At 37.7% G+C, this 14,202-nt stretch overlaps 1 protein-coding gene across 1 annotated transcript in view; it reads right to left on the bottom strand.

Moving 5' to 3' along the window:
- The window catches only part of CORIN (corin, serine peptidase), a 151,238-nt gene that overhangs the window by 116,928 nt on the left and 20,108 nt on the right, over positions 1-14,202 (bottom strand). The window contains exon 3 of the mRNA XM_075752210.1: positions 5,041-5,496. Within this exon, the coding sequence (XP_075608325.1) occupies positions 5,041-5,496 (456 nt within the window). The remainder of the gene's footprint in view (positions 1-5,040; positions 5,497-14,202) is intronic.

Here is a 14,202-nt window from a genome sequence, read left to right as displayed (position 1 = left end):
CATGTAACTCAGAAGCTAGTCTTTGGTAGGGGCCAGCATTATCTGTTCAGGAAAAAGTCTAAGAATTTAGGGCAAATATAAGAAACAACCACCTAGGAGTATAACAACAACTTCTGGCAACCTAAAATCTTGAACCTTCACCAGTCAGAGGTTGCAACTGGACTATTGTGTTTAAAAGCCCTCAACAGACCAAGCCCTCTTGAAGCTCCACAAGCATTCTCATCCTTTCTGGTTTTCTCATCATCCTGTGGCAATGAGTTCCATTATGTAGCTATGTATTCTGTGAATAAGTAGCTGTGAATTCTGTGAATACGTAGCTACGTCTCCTTTTTTGTTTTACTGTGTGATAACAAAAAAAAAAAAAAAAAAAAAAAGGCACCTACTGATATAATGAAAAACAGTGAGTAACTGTTCCCTATTCTATTTCTCAGGACACTCAAAATGGTGCAGTTATCTACCACACCACTTACTCCTCAGCCAGCGGTTTTTCAGGAGGAAAACAGTGTCTTCCTCCTATTTAGTGCCTCCTCACATCTAAGCCATTCCATGTCTCTACTAGTCTGGTTGCCTGCTATTTGCCTTTTCCAATCCTACTATTACCTTTCTGAACTTATACACTGATGTAATGAGATTTTCTGTTTTGTTCTTTGCAGACTTCATGATGATACCTAACACCCTGTTTGCCTTCTTGCCATTCACAGAGCCAGAATGCTGTCTGCAGCAAACTGTCAGGTTGGGGGGTTTTTTGTGGCAAAGCTAGCTGAGAGTCCCGCATTGTATTACATAGAGCTAGGATTGTTCCCCACTCTCCAGCATTCTTTTGCACCGATTGGCATAAAGTCATCTAAACATTTTATCAGTCAATCTCTCCACTATGAGACCTTTATTCATTTTAGACAGGTAATTCTGTATTAGCAGAAATGTTATTTGACTATTTACTGCTTTCCCAGATCAGAAAAACCTGTAAGACTCCATCAGTAACCTGATCCACTGTGGAGCCCAACCATTCATTCTTATTCTTCCTTCTGTCTTTTAACGAGCAATTAGTCTGTAAGAGTCTCTTTAAGACTTCTCAGTGAAGACTCTTGTTAACAGTGTTTCAAAAAACCATGTATGTTGTATTAACCAGCATTTTCACTGACTCCTTCAAAGAACTAATAGATTTGTGAGGCATTGCTTCCCCTTGTAAAATGAAAATAAACTTCATCTTATTGTATCATGCATTTCCATTTACCCACTAATCTATTCTTTACTAGAATTTCTGCCAAAGAACTTCCTTCTGCTTCGAGGACTTCTTAAATAATTGATGTCATATGTACCAAATTTCATTCCTCTCCAGTTAGTAACTCAGCAATGTCTTACTTGTATTATTTTAAAGTCTTGAGTGAATACCATATAGTCACAATGTTTATAATTTCTCTTATAAACGTGTTCTAATGTCTTTTATTGAAGCTTTTATCCATCAGTAAAGAAAATCCAGTGCTAGGGATACTAACACCAGACCAAAAACATTACGGCCACATGAATGCCAGTTCAAATGTGTTCAGAGAATTCTGTCTGGTTGATTTTGCACTGGCAGTCTCTATGTTGTGTGACATATCATTTGTCTTTTAGCACCCTCCATAAAACCAGCATAAATTCCAAGTTATGCATGCTTACTAAACCAACAGAAATGCATTCACCTGCCCACATTTGAACCAGATGAAACTTGCACTGATAGATAATCTGCTAGATGACGAAACATCAGCCTCACACTTCATTTGGAGATTAAGTTCCTTATAAGATGTCCCTAAAAAGCTCAAACATCCGTCTTCCATGGGTTCAAAAGTGATTACATAAGTTCATGGGAGAACGCTCATCAGGACTCACTGCAGATCACTGGAATCTGCTATCATATAATGTTGAAGTGTGTCTGTATGCTAGCCCTAGTTTATTCTTCTTTAGGTATGTGCTAATGGTCACAACTGGATCCAGACACTAAGGAAGAGAGACTTAATTTGATCTACTACCACCATTCCCAGGTGGTCATTAAGTTTTACTTGTCCCAAAAAATCCTTTTTACTCCAAAAGGCTATTCCAGTCTCACTATTCCAAAGCTTATTTATATCTCATCTCCCAGTTATTCCCCACCTCCCTCCACATCAGAATACATAAGAACTTCCTGTGGACATTAGACCATGTTCTCTGTTACCTTAGAGTTCTCTCCAGGAAGCAAAGCTCTCAAAGAGACGGAGTATGAGTGTAAGGAGTTAATTTGCAAAGGCCAGTACAAGCAAGGTACCAAGGAGTCCTGTGTACTCAAACAAATTCCCAGCTTTCTAGTCCTCCATGCCTTGGACAGCCTTGGGAATGCATAGTTATCCTGAGACCAAATTCTTCTGGATCCCCAAAATATATGTACATTTTTTATGTATCTCCACACAGAATTAAGGCAACCTCCACATGAATACAGGTAAGCAAAACACCGGGAAGAAAAACCTAATTGGAAGTATCTCCGTTTGGAATGGGGATTTTTTGGTGGTGGTGATTTTGTTTTTTAAAGAAACCTACGGTATTTCAAATTTGTCTTTGAAAATCTTTTGTCCTTTTCTCTTTACACAGAAGAAACCACCTCACAGTAGAATCCCAAGCAGTCATGCCTACAGAATATACACACATACTGCTGTTGGAATGAACTGCACTTACCAGTTCATGCTGTTGGAATGAACTGCACTAGACCACATACTTACAAATTTCTTAATAGGCTACAAGTGCCTTTCTATATAATACCAGACTCCAAATATTTGAAAGTTTGGAAATCCAGACATAAAGTTGCCCTGAGCCACCGTATCACTGTCCCTGCCTCAACATCATAGGAAGGAAAGGTATCACCTCTCATGCACATGGATATGCATATTATATCCATCTCAAAAGAGTTCATTCCAACATGATAAGAAAAGAGAAAAAAGTTTTACACTGTTTCATCTATATTTCCTGGAATTCCAGGTATCTCAAGTATGATGATTAGGCAGGTGACTACAAACACAGAATCTTACACAATATATCTAATACTGTATCTACACAATTACTAAGACTGCAATGCAAAGACACCATTTTCTAGAATAGGAACAGTTAGACCCCACAACACATCAAGGAAGACCTAGTTAAGAAAAACAGGCAGCATATTGCCCTACAGTTTTGCTCAATATTAATCATCAGGCCATTAACTTTGAGGTGTCCTTTTGCTACAGAAATTATTGAAAATCCTGTGGGTTGGAAGCATCTGTAGTGTAGCACACTATGCTTCTACGCTGGGCAAGGTGACAATTAACCATGTTACCAAAAGAGGTAAATAAATAAATAACTAATAGGATACAAGTGTGCAGGGAGTGTAGTGATAGGACAAGGGGTAATGGATTTAGGCTGAAGGAGGGTTGAGTTAGATTAGATGTTAGAAAGAAATTCTTTAGAGTGGTGAGGTACTGGAACAGGTTGCCCAGAGAGGTTGTGGATGCCCCATCCCTGGAAGTGTTTAAGACCAGGTTGGATGAGGCTTTGGGCAACGTGGTCTAGTGGAGGGTGTCCCTGCCCATGGCAGGGGGGTTGGAACTAGATGATCTTTAAGGTCCCTTCCAACCCAAACCATTCTATGATTCCATGATTTATACACATTTGTTCTGAGTTTGGGTTGCAGGGGGAGAAAATAAGAGATAAATCTGTTTAAGAAAAGTCATTTAGCAAACAGAACCTACAGAAAGCCTGTACCATTCAAATAGCCTGTGGAGTCACTACAGTCTAGGGGACAGAAGAAAATATTGACAAATCATTGATTCACAAAAAGTTATTATTTTTGATAGCTAAGTTATCAGTAAAATGCCCTCAAAAGGAGTTGCTTCTGTGTAGCAGGTTTTAAAAAAAGAAAGTATTATTCAAAGGTTTTTCCTACTTTTACTTCACTTCAGAAGGAACAAGAAAAAGACCCAACAGAGCTGTTTCCCTGTTTTATCTGCCGGTTTGATGAGGGGGGAGGCACAAACTCCTGAAAGGAGAATGCTTAAAAAAAACAGCAGAGCAAAAAAATTTCAGACCACTAATAACAGGCCTTATAACTTAACTGAGAGCAGAATCCAATAGAGGAATGATACACAGACCTGCTCCTCAAAATAACATATAATTCAGTGGCCTTTCAGAAGTGATCACCACTGTCAGATACCATTTCTTCATTTTCATTTCATAGAAATTTCAAAAATACATTTAACAGACCATGCCACTTTTAGGTCACTGATTATCTCCTTTCATCTATTTCAGATCTCTCTATGACCTGGAATAAGTTTTGTTTTGTGCCCTGGTGGGATCAAGAGCAAAGGAATGATATGCAGTTCAAAAGAAACAAATTCATTTTAATATGGTACCCTAGCATATTTCAGTTGTTATCAAAACAGTATCAGGGAACCTTTCACTACCACTGACTTAATGAATCAATAAAATTGCTGTGGGACTAATGAAATGCACCAACTTTCATAGTCAAACATTTTAAAAAAACCTGATCACAGTTAATTGTTATTATTCTCTCTAGACATTTTGATTATAACCCTCAGAAACATCACTGGAACTTTATTGCTACATAGAGAAACTGCTTCAAATTAGAGAAGAATTTATCCATTAACACAGAAAAGGTTATAACTGTAATTACATCCCAAGTTCAGGAAGGTACTTGCCACATACATAATTTTAAAGAAACATAGAAAATTCAATCTACAAACTGAATACAGTCTACAATAACTCATTTTTAGCCTTGGTAAGAATGCATGATTATCACCAATTGAAGAACATATTGTAAATATTCATACCTGAAAGAATTTATCGCATCTTCCTCAATGGGGTCAATCAAATGTTCTGATAAGAAACCAGTTGCTTACAACGTGGAATGTGTACAACAAAATAAATTATCAAAAGGGACACATTCCTCAGAACTCATGGGAAGACATTGGGAGGCATGCCAACAGTACGTTCTATACTTTTTGAGTCAGAGTTACAGAGCCAAATAAAATGTAAACTTACTTTTTTTCTGATCCATTTCTTGTGACACAGATGGACGTGTAGGACTTAATACCGGTAGAGTGGTCATCCTCTCTGTGTTGTTAAAGGATGCATCTGTAGACCACAAAGACATCACCTCCTCTGCAGTGGCAAACAGCTGGGTGCTCTCCTCAGAGCCCTCTGCCAAAGCAGCATCATATGTAGGGCGAGGATTGAGCACTGTGGCCTGAGTTGCGAGAGTAAATGAATTTTCCTGGAAAGTCTCTCTAAATATATTTGAGTTCTTGTTCATTTGGTCAACGTGGGATAAAGGCATAGTGGTCCAGGAAGAAGGCCGTGTGCTGAGATCCATTGTGGGATCAATCTCAGAACTGTTTTCAACCATGTTTGGCAAAAGAATATCAGATGTTTCAGTGTCACTGTTAGCTGTGAGGACCTCACTGCCATTTGAATAAAAGCATGTTTTTTCCAACACCCCTGGAAGAAAGGAAAAAAATGCATCAAAATTACCATCACCTGGAAAGACAAGTGTTACCAATTTGTTTTGGAAGGTTAATAATAAATATAATGGCACAGATGAAATAAGTAATATTTATTTCAAAGTTAAAATTAAAGAGAACTAAATTAAGAATTTCATGTAGCAACAATATAACAGTAGCACATCAAAACAAAAGCTATGACTACTGTAGGATAAGCAAACATAGAAATGGAGAAACAAATAAACACTTCCATGAACTAAAAATGTTTTAATCTTACTTGTAGTAGGTTACTGAACTCTTACATGTTTATAACTATAGAGTGTAATTTCGGGGAGTTTCAACATGCATTCGTTCTATCATATTGTCAAAAAGATTGGCAATACTATCATTTTTCACTTTTTAAATTGCATCATCCATTGTTTTCATAGTACCACCACTATCTTCAGAAAGCTAATTCCAAAGCTTCAAGGGAACCAGTACATTTTTAATATATTTTACATTCACTAACATTTAAAATGGAAAGAGGTATTGTTTTCTCTATATAGGATTACACAATTTAACTGCCACTGGTAAATATAGGTCCATGAGGTCTTTGTCATTCTTCTCTGATATAGGATTTTAAATATATAGTTGTATCCAAAATTTTAGGCTCTTGCTGTATTTTTGTTGTTGTTGTTGTTCATTTATTAGATCATAGACAAACACAGACTTGGCTTAGTTGTATGTGTTGAACAGTTGCAAGTAATTATAGTCCACAAATCAAAACAGCTGCATAACACCAAGGAGATGCATCCCATAAACACTAGGGAATTCAGACTAAATAGTAAGAGAATCTATTTTTAGCCTGTGACTATTACTGAAATATTTAATTAATCCAAATAATAAAGAAGGTATCTCAAAGATATATAGGACATATAACTTAGTTTTCTATAATAAAAGCTACAAATACTAACTCAATTTTTTTAACCAAATATATTAGAGTCATATTTAATGCTAGAGGAAAAGCACCACTCTATCACAATATAAGAAATTTTTGGTAAAGAGCAAAAGCAATTTTTGTTACTAGCTAGTCATGTAAAAAGAGTTGAACAATCATGATAAATTCAGTTCAGCTAGACTTGATTACAAATAATTAAAAGGAATCCCTCAAAACATAAAATCTCCCATTTTTAAATACCCTGGCAACAAGTGATAACTTTAATAGATTTTTCTTTTTGTCTACTCCTAAGAGTGATATTTAAGCACTCCTCTCACATTTTTTCAAGACAATAAAGTAAAAACAAGGGAGTGAAGAATATTTGTCTTTTCAATTATGTTACAAATACAACAGCCTTTCCTTAGCCAAAATCCAAAGAAAAGGTCTAAAATGTAACTTCCTCCAGCTGGGCTCCATATGGAAAGAGGACAGTTTACTGCTGCTCCTTTCAACTCCTTTTCTTCTCACTCACCCTTCCTGCTACCTGCAGGCCCTCAAGCCAAAAAGATGGTCACACCTGAAGCATATTGGCAAGAATTCACTTCCTGTTTTTCTCTACAAACCCTCTGAACTCAAAGCAAATTGCATGGATTTTTCTTTCCCCTCTGATGTGTAAATAATTTTTTCCGAGGCTTTCATATTGATTTGATCCTGCATTAGCTGCTTGGTATATATGACTCTTAAATCCACACCACACCCACCACTGTGTCTCCAGAACTTCATTTTTGGTTTGGTTATTGCATTTACTAAAATAACTACTCACATGATCACCTCTCGGACAAGTTGACACACCACCACTCCATGCTCTCTCCCTAGCCAAACCCACTGCTCTGCCTACTCCAGGCACCACACGCAGCCCGTACCCCCTCAGGTATCCTGGGTCCCTTCCCACTGCTGTTACTGAATCCCTCTTCTCACCCCTTCATGCACTCTGCAGCTAGACTAAATCAGTTGACTGGTCTGAAATTCAAGGACTGGGCAGGAGGAAATCTTTATTCATCACAGCTACAAAAAACTAATGATGCCAGAAGAACCCAACTTCCATTTACAGTCTGAAGTAACTTTGGGTTGGAAGCTTTATTGGTAAGAAGAAAAGAGAACTAGAATAGCTAAGAAGGGGCAATCTTAGCATTTTCTTTTTCATTGAGTAACCTTTAACTAGAACAACTGGAACCAGCAATAAAAACTTGTGAGATTCCTGAAATATAATGGGGTTCAATGAAACAGTTAGCATTTGAGATTTACCATATCCTTGTTTATCCAGCCTGGGTTGTTTTGGCTCCAGTGTCACTAACTGTGAGTAAATCTTTGTCTCCAACTTCAACTGGAAGAACCCAGGGGAACTTTATATCTGTACATGTTAAGGTTTCTGTTTTCCCACCAGCAAATGTTCATAAGTCATTGGGATTTGGAGGAATTTACTGCTTGTATTTTACAGAAGCAACTGAAAATCTCCCACCTGCAAATTATTTCAGTATCCATTTTTTCTGCTTGAGTCCCCTGGCCTGACCAGGGGACTCAAATGAATTCCTAAAATCTAAGGAATTGTGACTGATCATGCTCAGAAATTGTGCTCGCTCATATGTAGCTTTACTTGGATGCTTTGATTCCAAATAAAGCTTTGAATCGCTATGATTCAGAAGCCTACTTTGTTTCAAGTTTCAAACTTCAGTAGGTTTTTTTTGTAGTTTTCAAAAAGTTAAAATGAGCTTTATTTTCCTCCTTTGGAAAAGTGCATAATTTTTTTCCATAACTCAAAAATAGCTTTGGGGATTTTTTTCACATTCTCTCTCCTCCTCCCAAGGCTCCTCTCTTCTCCTCCACTCAACACAAAAATAGAAAAAGCCTGGAAAATGTCGGTCCCGAAGAGCTATGAATAATGATTTAAAATTAAAGTAAAAATGATTAGCTATTTATATATCATTCAGCAGAATAGCAGGCAATACATTACAAGACAGGTAAACTCTTAAAAGACGCTTAAAAAACCCTTTTGGTTTAATACAGAGGACCAATAAATATTGCTAAGGAAAATATTGAAGTTACCCACTGGATCCTATACCCTCACCACTCAGCCTTATTTCCTTCTTTTTCTGGAACTACAAATAATATCTATGCCTATCACTACCCATAAGGTCATTTACTTCTTTCACTGCGATCCCCAAATGCTTGTTTGCTTCTTCAACCCATCTTTCCAACAACAGCATCTCTTGTTCTGTTTTCACAGTTTCCTAGTGATAACAACTCCCCTTCTCTTCTTCACAGGTGTACCACACAATAAACCTCTTCTATGCAAAAAGCTTTCCCAATTGTGTCATCTCAGATGACAATGAGTACTATTAACATTCTTTTTAACAGGTTTTTTCCCAACAAAATAACATGAGTCTGGTCTTTGGTGCATAGGCCCTTGATAGAGGTAGACGTAGACCTCTGGTACTCCCCACGGGCTAGCTTTAGATGACAACTCTGCTTCCACTTAGTATGTGAGGGGTTTGGATCACCTTCCTAAGCCACCTTGTTCTCCTTCCATGTTCTCCTCCTATCCTCTCATCTTTCCAATACACAGTAGGGAATTCAAGCACTTAATTCCAGGCTATAGAGTCCACTCCCTGAGTTAGGCTCCCATTTGCTTTGATTCTCATCCTTTCCCCCCCTAAAAATACCACTGTATATCTTCAATCATAAATTAAGCTTACGGGAGTTTTTTTATAGCATCGAAAGCCCTGAAGGGATTATTTAAATTTTAAGATACCTAAGAAAACAGTGTGATGCTTTAAAACAATAAATTCTTTTTTTAATCTCTTCAGTAATGAGAACTGAATTACTCTCTATCAATGTCTGCTAACAGCCATACAACACATACAGAATATGCATTTTATTCATGTATACATGCACACTGTATCCAACTGTTCTTCAGATGTGAGCTCATACAGAGCTGTAGACAGTAAATCATACAGCTGTAGATAGTACATCATAAGCCAGGTAGTTAATTAGTTGAGAAATAGCTGTAACCATTTTGGATTTGTGTCTCCAGCTACAGGTGGACATGTCCAGATGACAGAAATATACAGCATGCTGGCCTTCATTGTGTTTGGTAGAACACCGAGCAACTGGCACCAAGCTCATTCAGTTCAAAGTAATGCTTTGCCAACAATTTTACTGATCATTTTCCAGTTGCTGTTCACTATTGGGGAATTAATGTTTTATTTAAAGATCTGAAATGGACGGTTATGAGATCTAAGAAATAGTCACACTGTTCAGGCTATTAAATTGAGATTTTGGCAGTGTGTGCTGTGGGTGACTTCTAGCAGTTCACAGCAGGAAATCACAAAAAGACCAAGTTTGTTTAAAAAGCTAATGAAACAGAGCAAGGCAGCCTACCAAAGTATGTGTAATTCCTAGTTCCACAGGGAATAAAAAGCTGGTTCACTACTATAACTAACCAGCATGTGCCTACTGAGATTTCTTCTGCAGGGTTTGTCCCTATGACTCTGAAGAAATGGGCACATCGCTGATAATATGGAGGTCCCATAGCACACCAAACTATTGCACATCAGTTGAGCTGCAGTAATAGACTTTATCCTGCTCCTCCTGTCAAGTAAAGACATTGCCTTAAACTGATCACCAGCTACCTAAGGGGCCAAAAAGGATGTTAGTTGTGATTTACATTTTTTTTCAGCTTAACAGGTGACTTCTGCAAATAATGGATCAGTTCCCCGATAAAATGGAACTCAAAGTAGACTTTGTGGAAGGCATCTTTTCAAGAAGCTGCAGAATGAAGCCAGGTCCTGTGCAGAAAGGAGAGAATTTTCCCTTTCATCAACTTCTGGCTTTCAGGAAATGAAGTCTCAGCAAAAATATCATGATCATACTAAAGGGCTGGAGGGGAAGACAGCAGCTACCTTTCATACTAACAACTGTTGTTGCCTGAAAGCTTCCAGTTACAGCCATAACACTGTGGTCTAATAAAAAATCTTATTTAGTGTCTTTCTTTTTTCCTGTGTCTTGATCATGATGTGTCATGTAACTAGAAATTTTTATTTATAAAGCTTTTCTTAGCCTAAGAAATGAAATGTAACATAATGGCTCTACTGCAATTCAGAAACCAATCCTGAACTCTATGCCTTTGTTAAACACTCACTTTGCACCAACTAATGAATAAAGCTCCATGGGCTCCTTGGGAATCAGTTACACCACACCAGAATCCATGCTTCAGTCACTGTGACCTTCTGTCCATCTGTGCTGGATGGACTGCCAGACTTTCATTCTTATTCTCTAGATCACAAGAACAATTCCTCACTGACCCCAGTGATGTCTCACAGCAGACATTCTGACCTGGAGCTGTATTCACAGCATCTTCCCCCCCACCACCATTCCAGGTGTATCAGTAAAGAAGGCTTGCTAGACTGAATTAGTTTTTATAGATGGGTGAAATACAGGCTGCTCTGGTATACACTCCTTTGGACATTCCCCACAATATAGCTCTGTTGGCAAGATCATATTAAAGAACCAGCAGATCATTTAGCTGATGATTACCATCTTCCATCAGAAAAACTCCCAGGACCAAATGGTTTATTTATATGTTAGTGTTAAACTCCTAAATTTAGACACCTGTCTTACAGCAAATATTGCCATTGAGTGACAACGGAATTGTTTCTATTTCATGTTGCTTTCACAGTTATAACTTATGGATCTCCGTGCTGCTAGTCACTTTAGATTTTAAGGACGTGCCATGTGCCTCAAGGCTTGACATCACTTGAAGGACTACCAACATCTCCAAATGATTCACAGATCATGATCCTTTTACTCTAGAGTGTAACTCTGTGCAATGTTTAACTTCCTCTGTGTGGCAAAAAGTTCTTTATGGGCCAGTAAAGCTGGCTTCCCAGATTGATACGGAAATCTTGACATATGCATGTTACCTTATGAATGTGAAGGATCCAACAGCCACAAAGCTAAGCCTAGCAATTTTACTATAATGTACTTTTCCTAATGTTTATTTCTGTGAAGGAGACACAGGTCCTTCTGTGTTCTCAGGAGGGGAAGGGAAAGGAGAATACACGTCTCACAGGTAATACAATAGTAATGATTGTTGTTCAACCAGTGACATGCAAGAATTGACAGCAGCTCTCAGATGGACAGAATCTTGCTACAGATTTCCCAAATAACTGAAGGATTTGAGAACTGGCCAGGCTGATTCACACTTATACAAGGATAATAAAAATGCAGCTATTAGAGTGAGCTTTGTTTTTAAGGAGAGGAAAATTAAAATGCTGAATACAAGCCATCACACATAACACTTGTAATAATTCTCACTGAGAACCAAAATTAATCTCAAAATACATGTCAGAGCCAGAGGTCTTTATCTTCCTGTGTTTTTGAGAAAGGTACAAAGAACAAGATTGTATGTGACCTGGTTTTGGCAGTAATATAGTTAATTTTCTTCCTAGCAGCTGGTATAGTGCTGTGTTTTGGATTTAGGATGAGAATAATGTTGATAACACACTGATGTTTTTAGTTGTTGCCAAGCAGTCAAGGACTCTTCAGTTTCTCTTACTGCACTGCCAACGAGAAGGTGGGGGCAACCCAAGAAGTTGGGTGGGGACACAGCCAGGACAGCTAACTCAAACTGGCCAAAGGGATATTCCATACCATATGATGTCATGCTCCATATATAATGGGGGTTGGCCAGGAGGCAGGGCAGCTCAGGAACTAGCTGAGCATTGGCTTTGGGTGGTGAGAAATTGTGCTGTTCATCACTTGTTTTGTATATTCTATTATTATTATTATTGTTGTTGTTGTTGTTGTTGTTGTTGTTATTCCTTTTCTGTCCCATTAAACCTTTTTTATCTCAACCCACAAGTCTTACTCTTTTTTTTTTCCTTTTCCATTCTCTCCCACATCCCACTGGGGCCAGGGGGAAGTGAGCGAACGGCTGTGTGGTTGTTTTAGCTGCCAGCCGGCTTAAACCACAACGACACGGCATGCTGATAATTTAAAGACAGTGAGAGAACCAAAACCTCAATCATTTGTATATCCATAGTCAACAGTGCACCTTAGAGACTTTAATTGTAATCCTTATTCCCACCAGTGTTGATGACTAACAGATTTTTAAAATATTATTTTGCAAAATGCATGAATGCCTAACATTGTGCAAAGAGGGTATGCTGCTTGCCTGAAAGGCAGTCTTATTTAATGTGGTCCTCCAATGTGATCATATGCCCAAAAGTTACATCTGGACTGTAAAAGTCTGACATACATGAAACCATTCTTTATGTGTGTCACAAGACTTGTTCTGAATTCTACAGAAAACAACGGACAAAGCATTAGTTGTGGATGGCTGTTAGCAGGAGGTGGTAGAAGACCACATGAGTTGAGGATACTGATGTGAAAGAATGGGAGGAATGAGACATCTACTATGGAATGCATTTATCACTATAAAATAGATGTAATTGATTTTCCTTTATGGAACTGTAAATATAAAGCATTTTGTTTTCCTAGATAAATAATTGCAATGGTAAGCAATTACAGTACAATCAAAAAAAATTTTAATGTGGTATAATGCTCACCAACTGTGAAGGACTTTTTAAAAACAACATTTCAAGTGGTTTAGAATACTTCCTCTCTGCAAGGAAAAGAATGAGAGTGCCAGAGGTTTTTCATTCTTACAAACATGCGAATTTTCACTTTTGTAATGTTTGCGTACTATTCATTACTTAAGGGGTTTTTTTCAGTGTAAGCAAAATGGGACATAGACTACAGATTCTAACACAAGTTGAAGGTGATCTTACATCTCTCCATTTTAAAGAAAGATTTAGCTATTCAAGCCATGGATTCAGTTATTGGGGGTTTTTTTCTGGAAAGTAATGAAAATTTACTATACTACACAAACTGTAATCCCCAGAAAAAAAAATTATGGACCAGACTTATTAGAAGGTTCTTGATGTCTATAGGTCAGAGGAAATTGTAAGATATCAGTAATTTTAGTCATGTATAATTTAGACTTTTCCTCCCCCTTCAAATTTATATTGCTGAGTTAAGTCTTCGTGGTCAAGGTCTTGCATGTAAGGTCTCCAACAGTCCAAAGCAATCACCATTCCTAAGCCCTCCTGTCATCTGATGTAACACAGGCAACAAACAAATTATTACGGTCATGGTCTAAAGGTTAGACTTCCTGCATAGCAACTGGTACTGCCTCTACTTCAATGAGTGAAACAACATTCATTCATTACAAAGTTTTCTTCTACAGGTTGACAAGCATGCTATACTCCTGGTGAGAGGCAGAAGAGTATGCAGAGCCAAAGAGTACTTAAGAGAAATCAAAGCTAAACAACTCAGCTTGGTATTTTCTTCTATGGACCATAAAGTGTCTTGTATCTTTAGTCAAAAAAATCTGTCTCTCTATTGATAATTTGCTTTGTCCTTTCTTTGTACACAGTTCTAACAAAATAACTTTTTCAAGGGCCTTGCATTTTGAGTACTTTGATGGTAAATAATTTTTGAAAGGTTGATTAATGACACATTCTGAAAACAGGCCCCAATGACACACCTCAAGTATGATATTCTCTGTTACTACAGTATAACTGTTCTGCGCTACCTGTCTTCTTCCACCCATATCAACTTTTAAGTTTCTTCAACATCATACCTTGTAATGATGTGCAGGAAACAAAACAGATGTAAGGAAAGTGAATAGGAAAATTCTACAGTGCATGTACACTTTTTCGTGTGTAT

The sequence above is a fragment of the Balearica regulorum genome, chromosome 4, assembly GCF_011004875.1.
Source record: "Balearica regulorum gibbericeps isolate bBalReg1 chromosome 4, bBalReg1.pri, whole genome shotgun sequence".
NCBI lineage: Eukaryota > Metazoa > Chordata > Aves > Gruiformes > Gruidae > Balearica > Balearica regulorum.
This window is presented reverse-complemented; position numbering and strand designations above follow the sequence as displayed.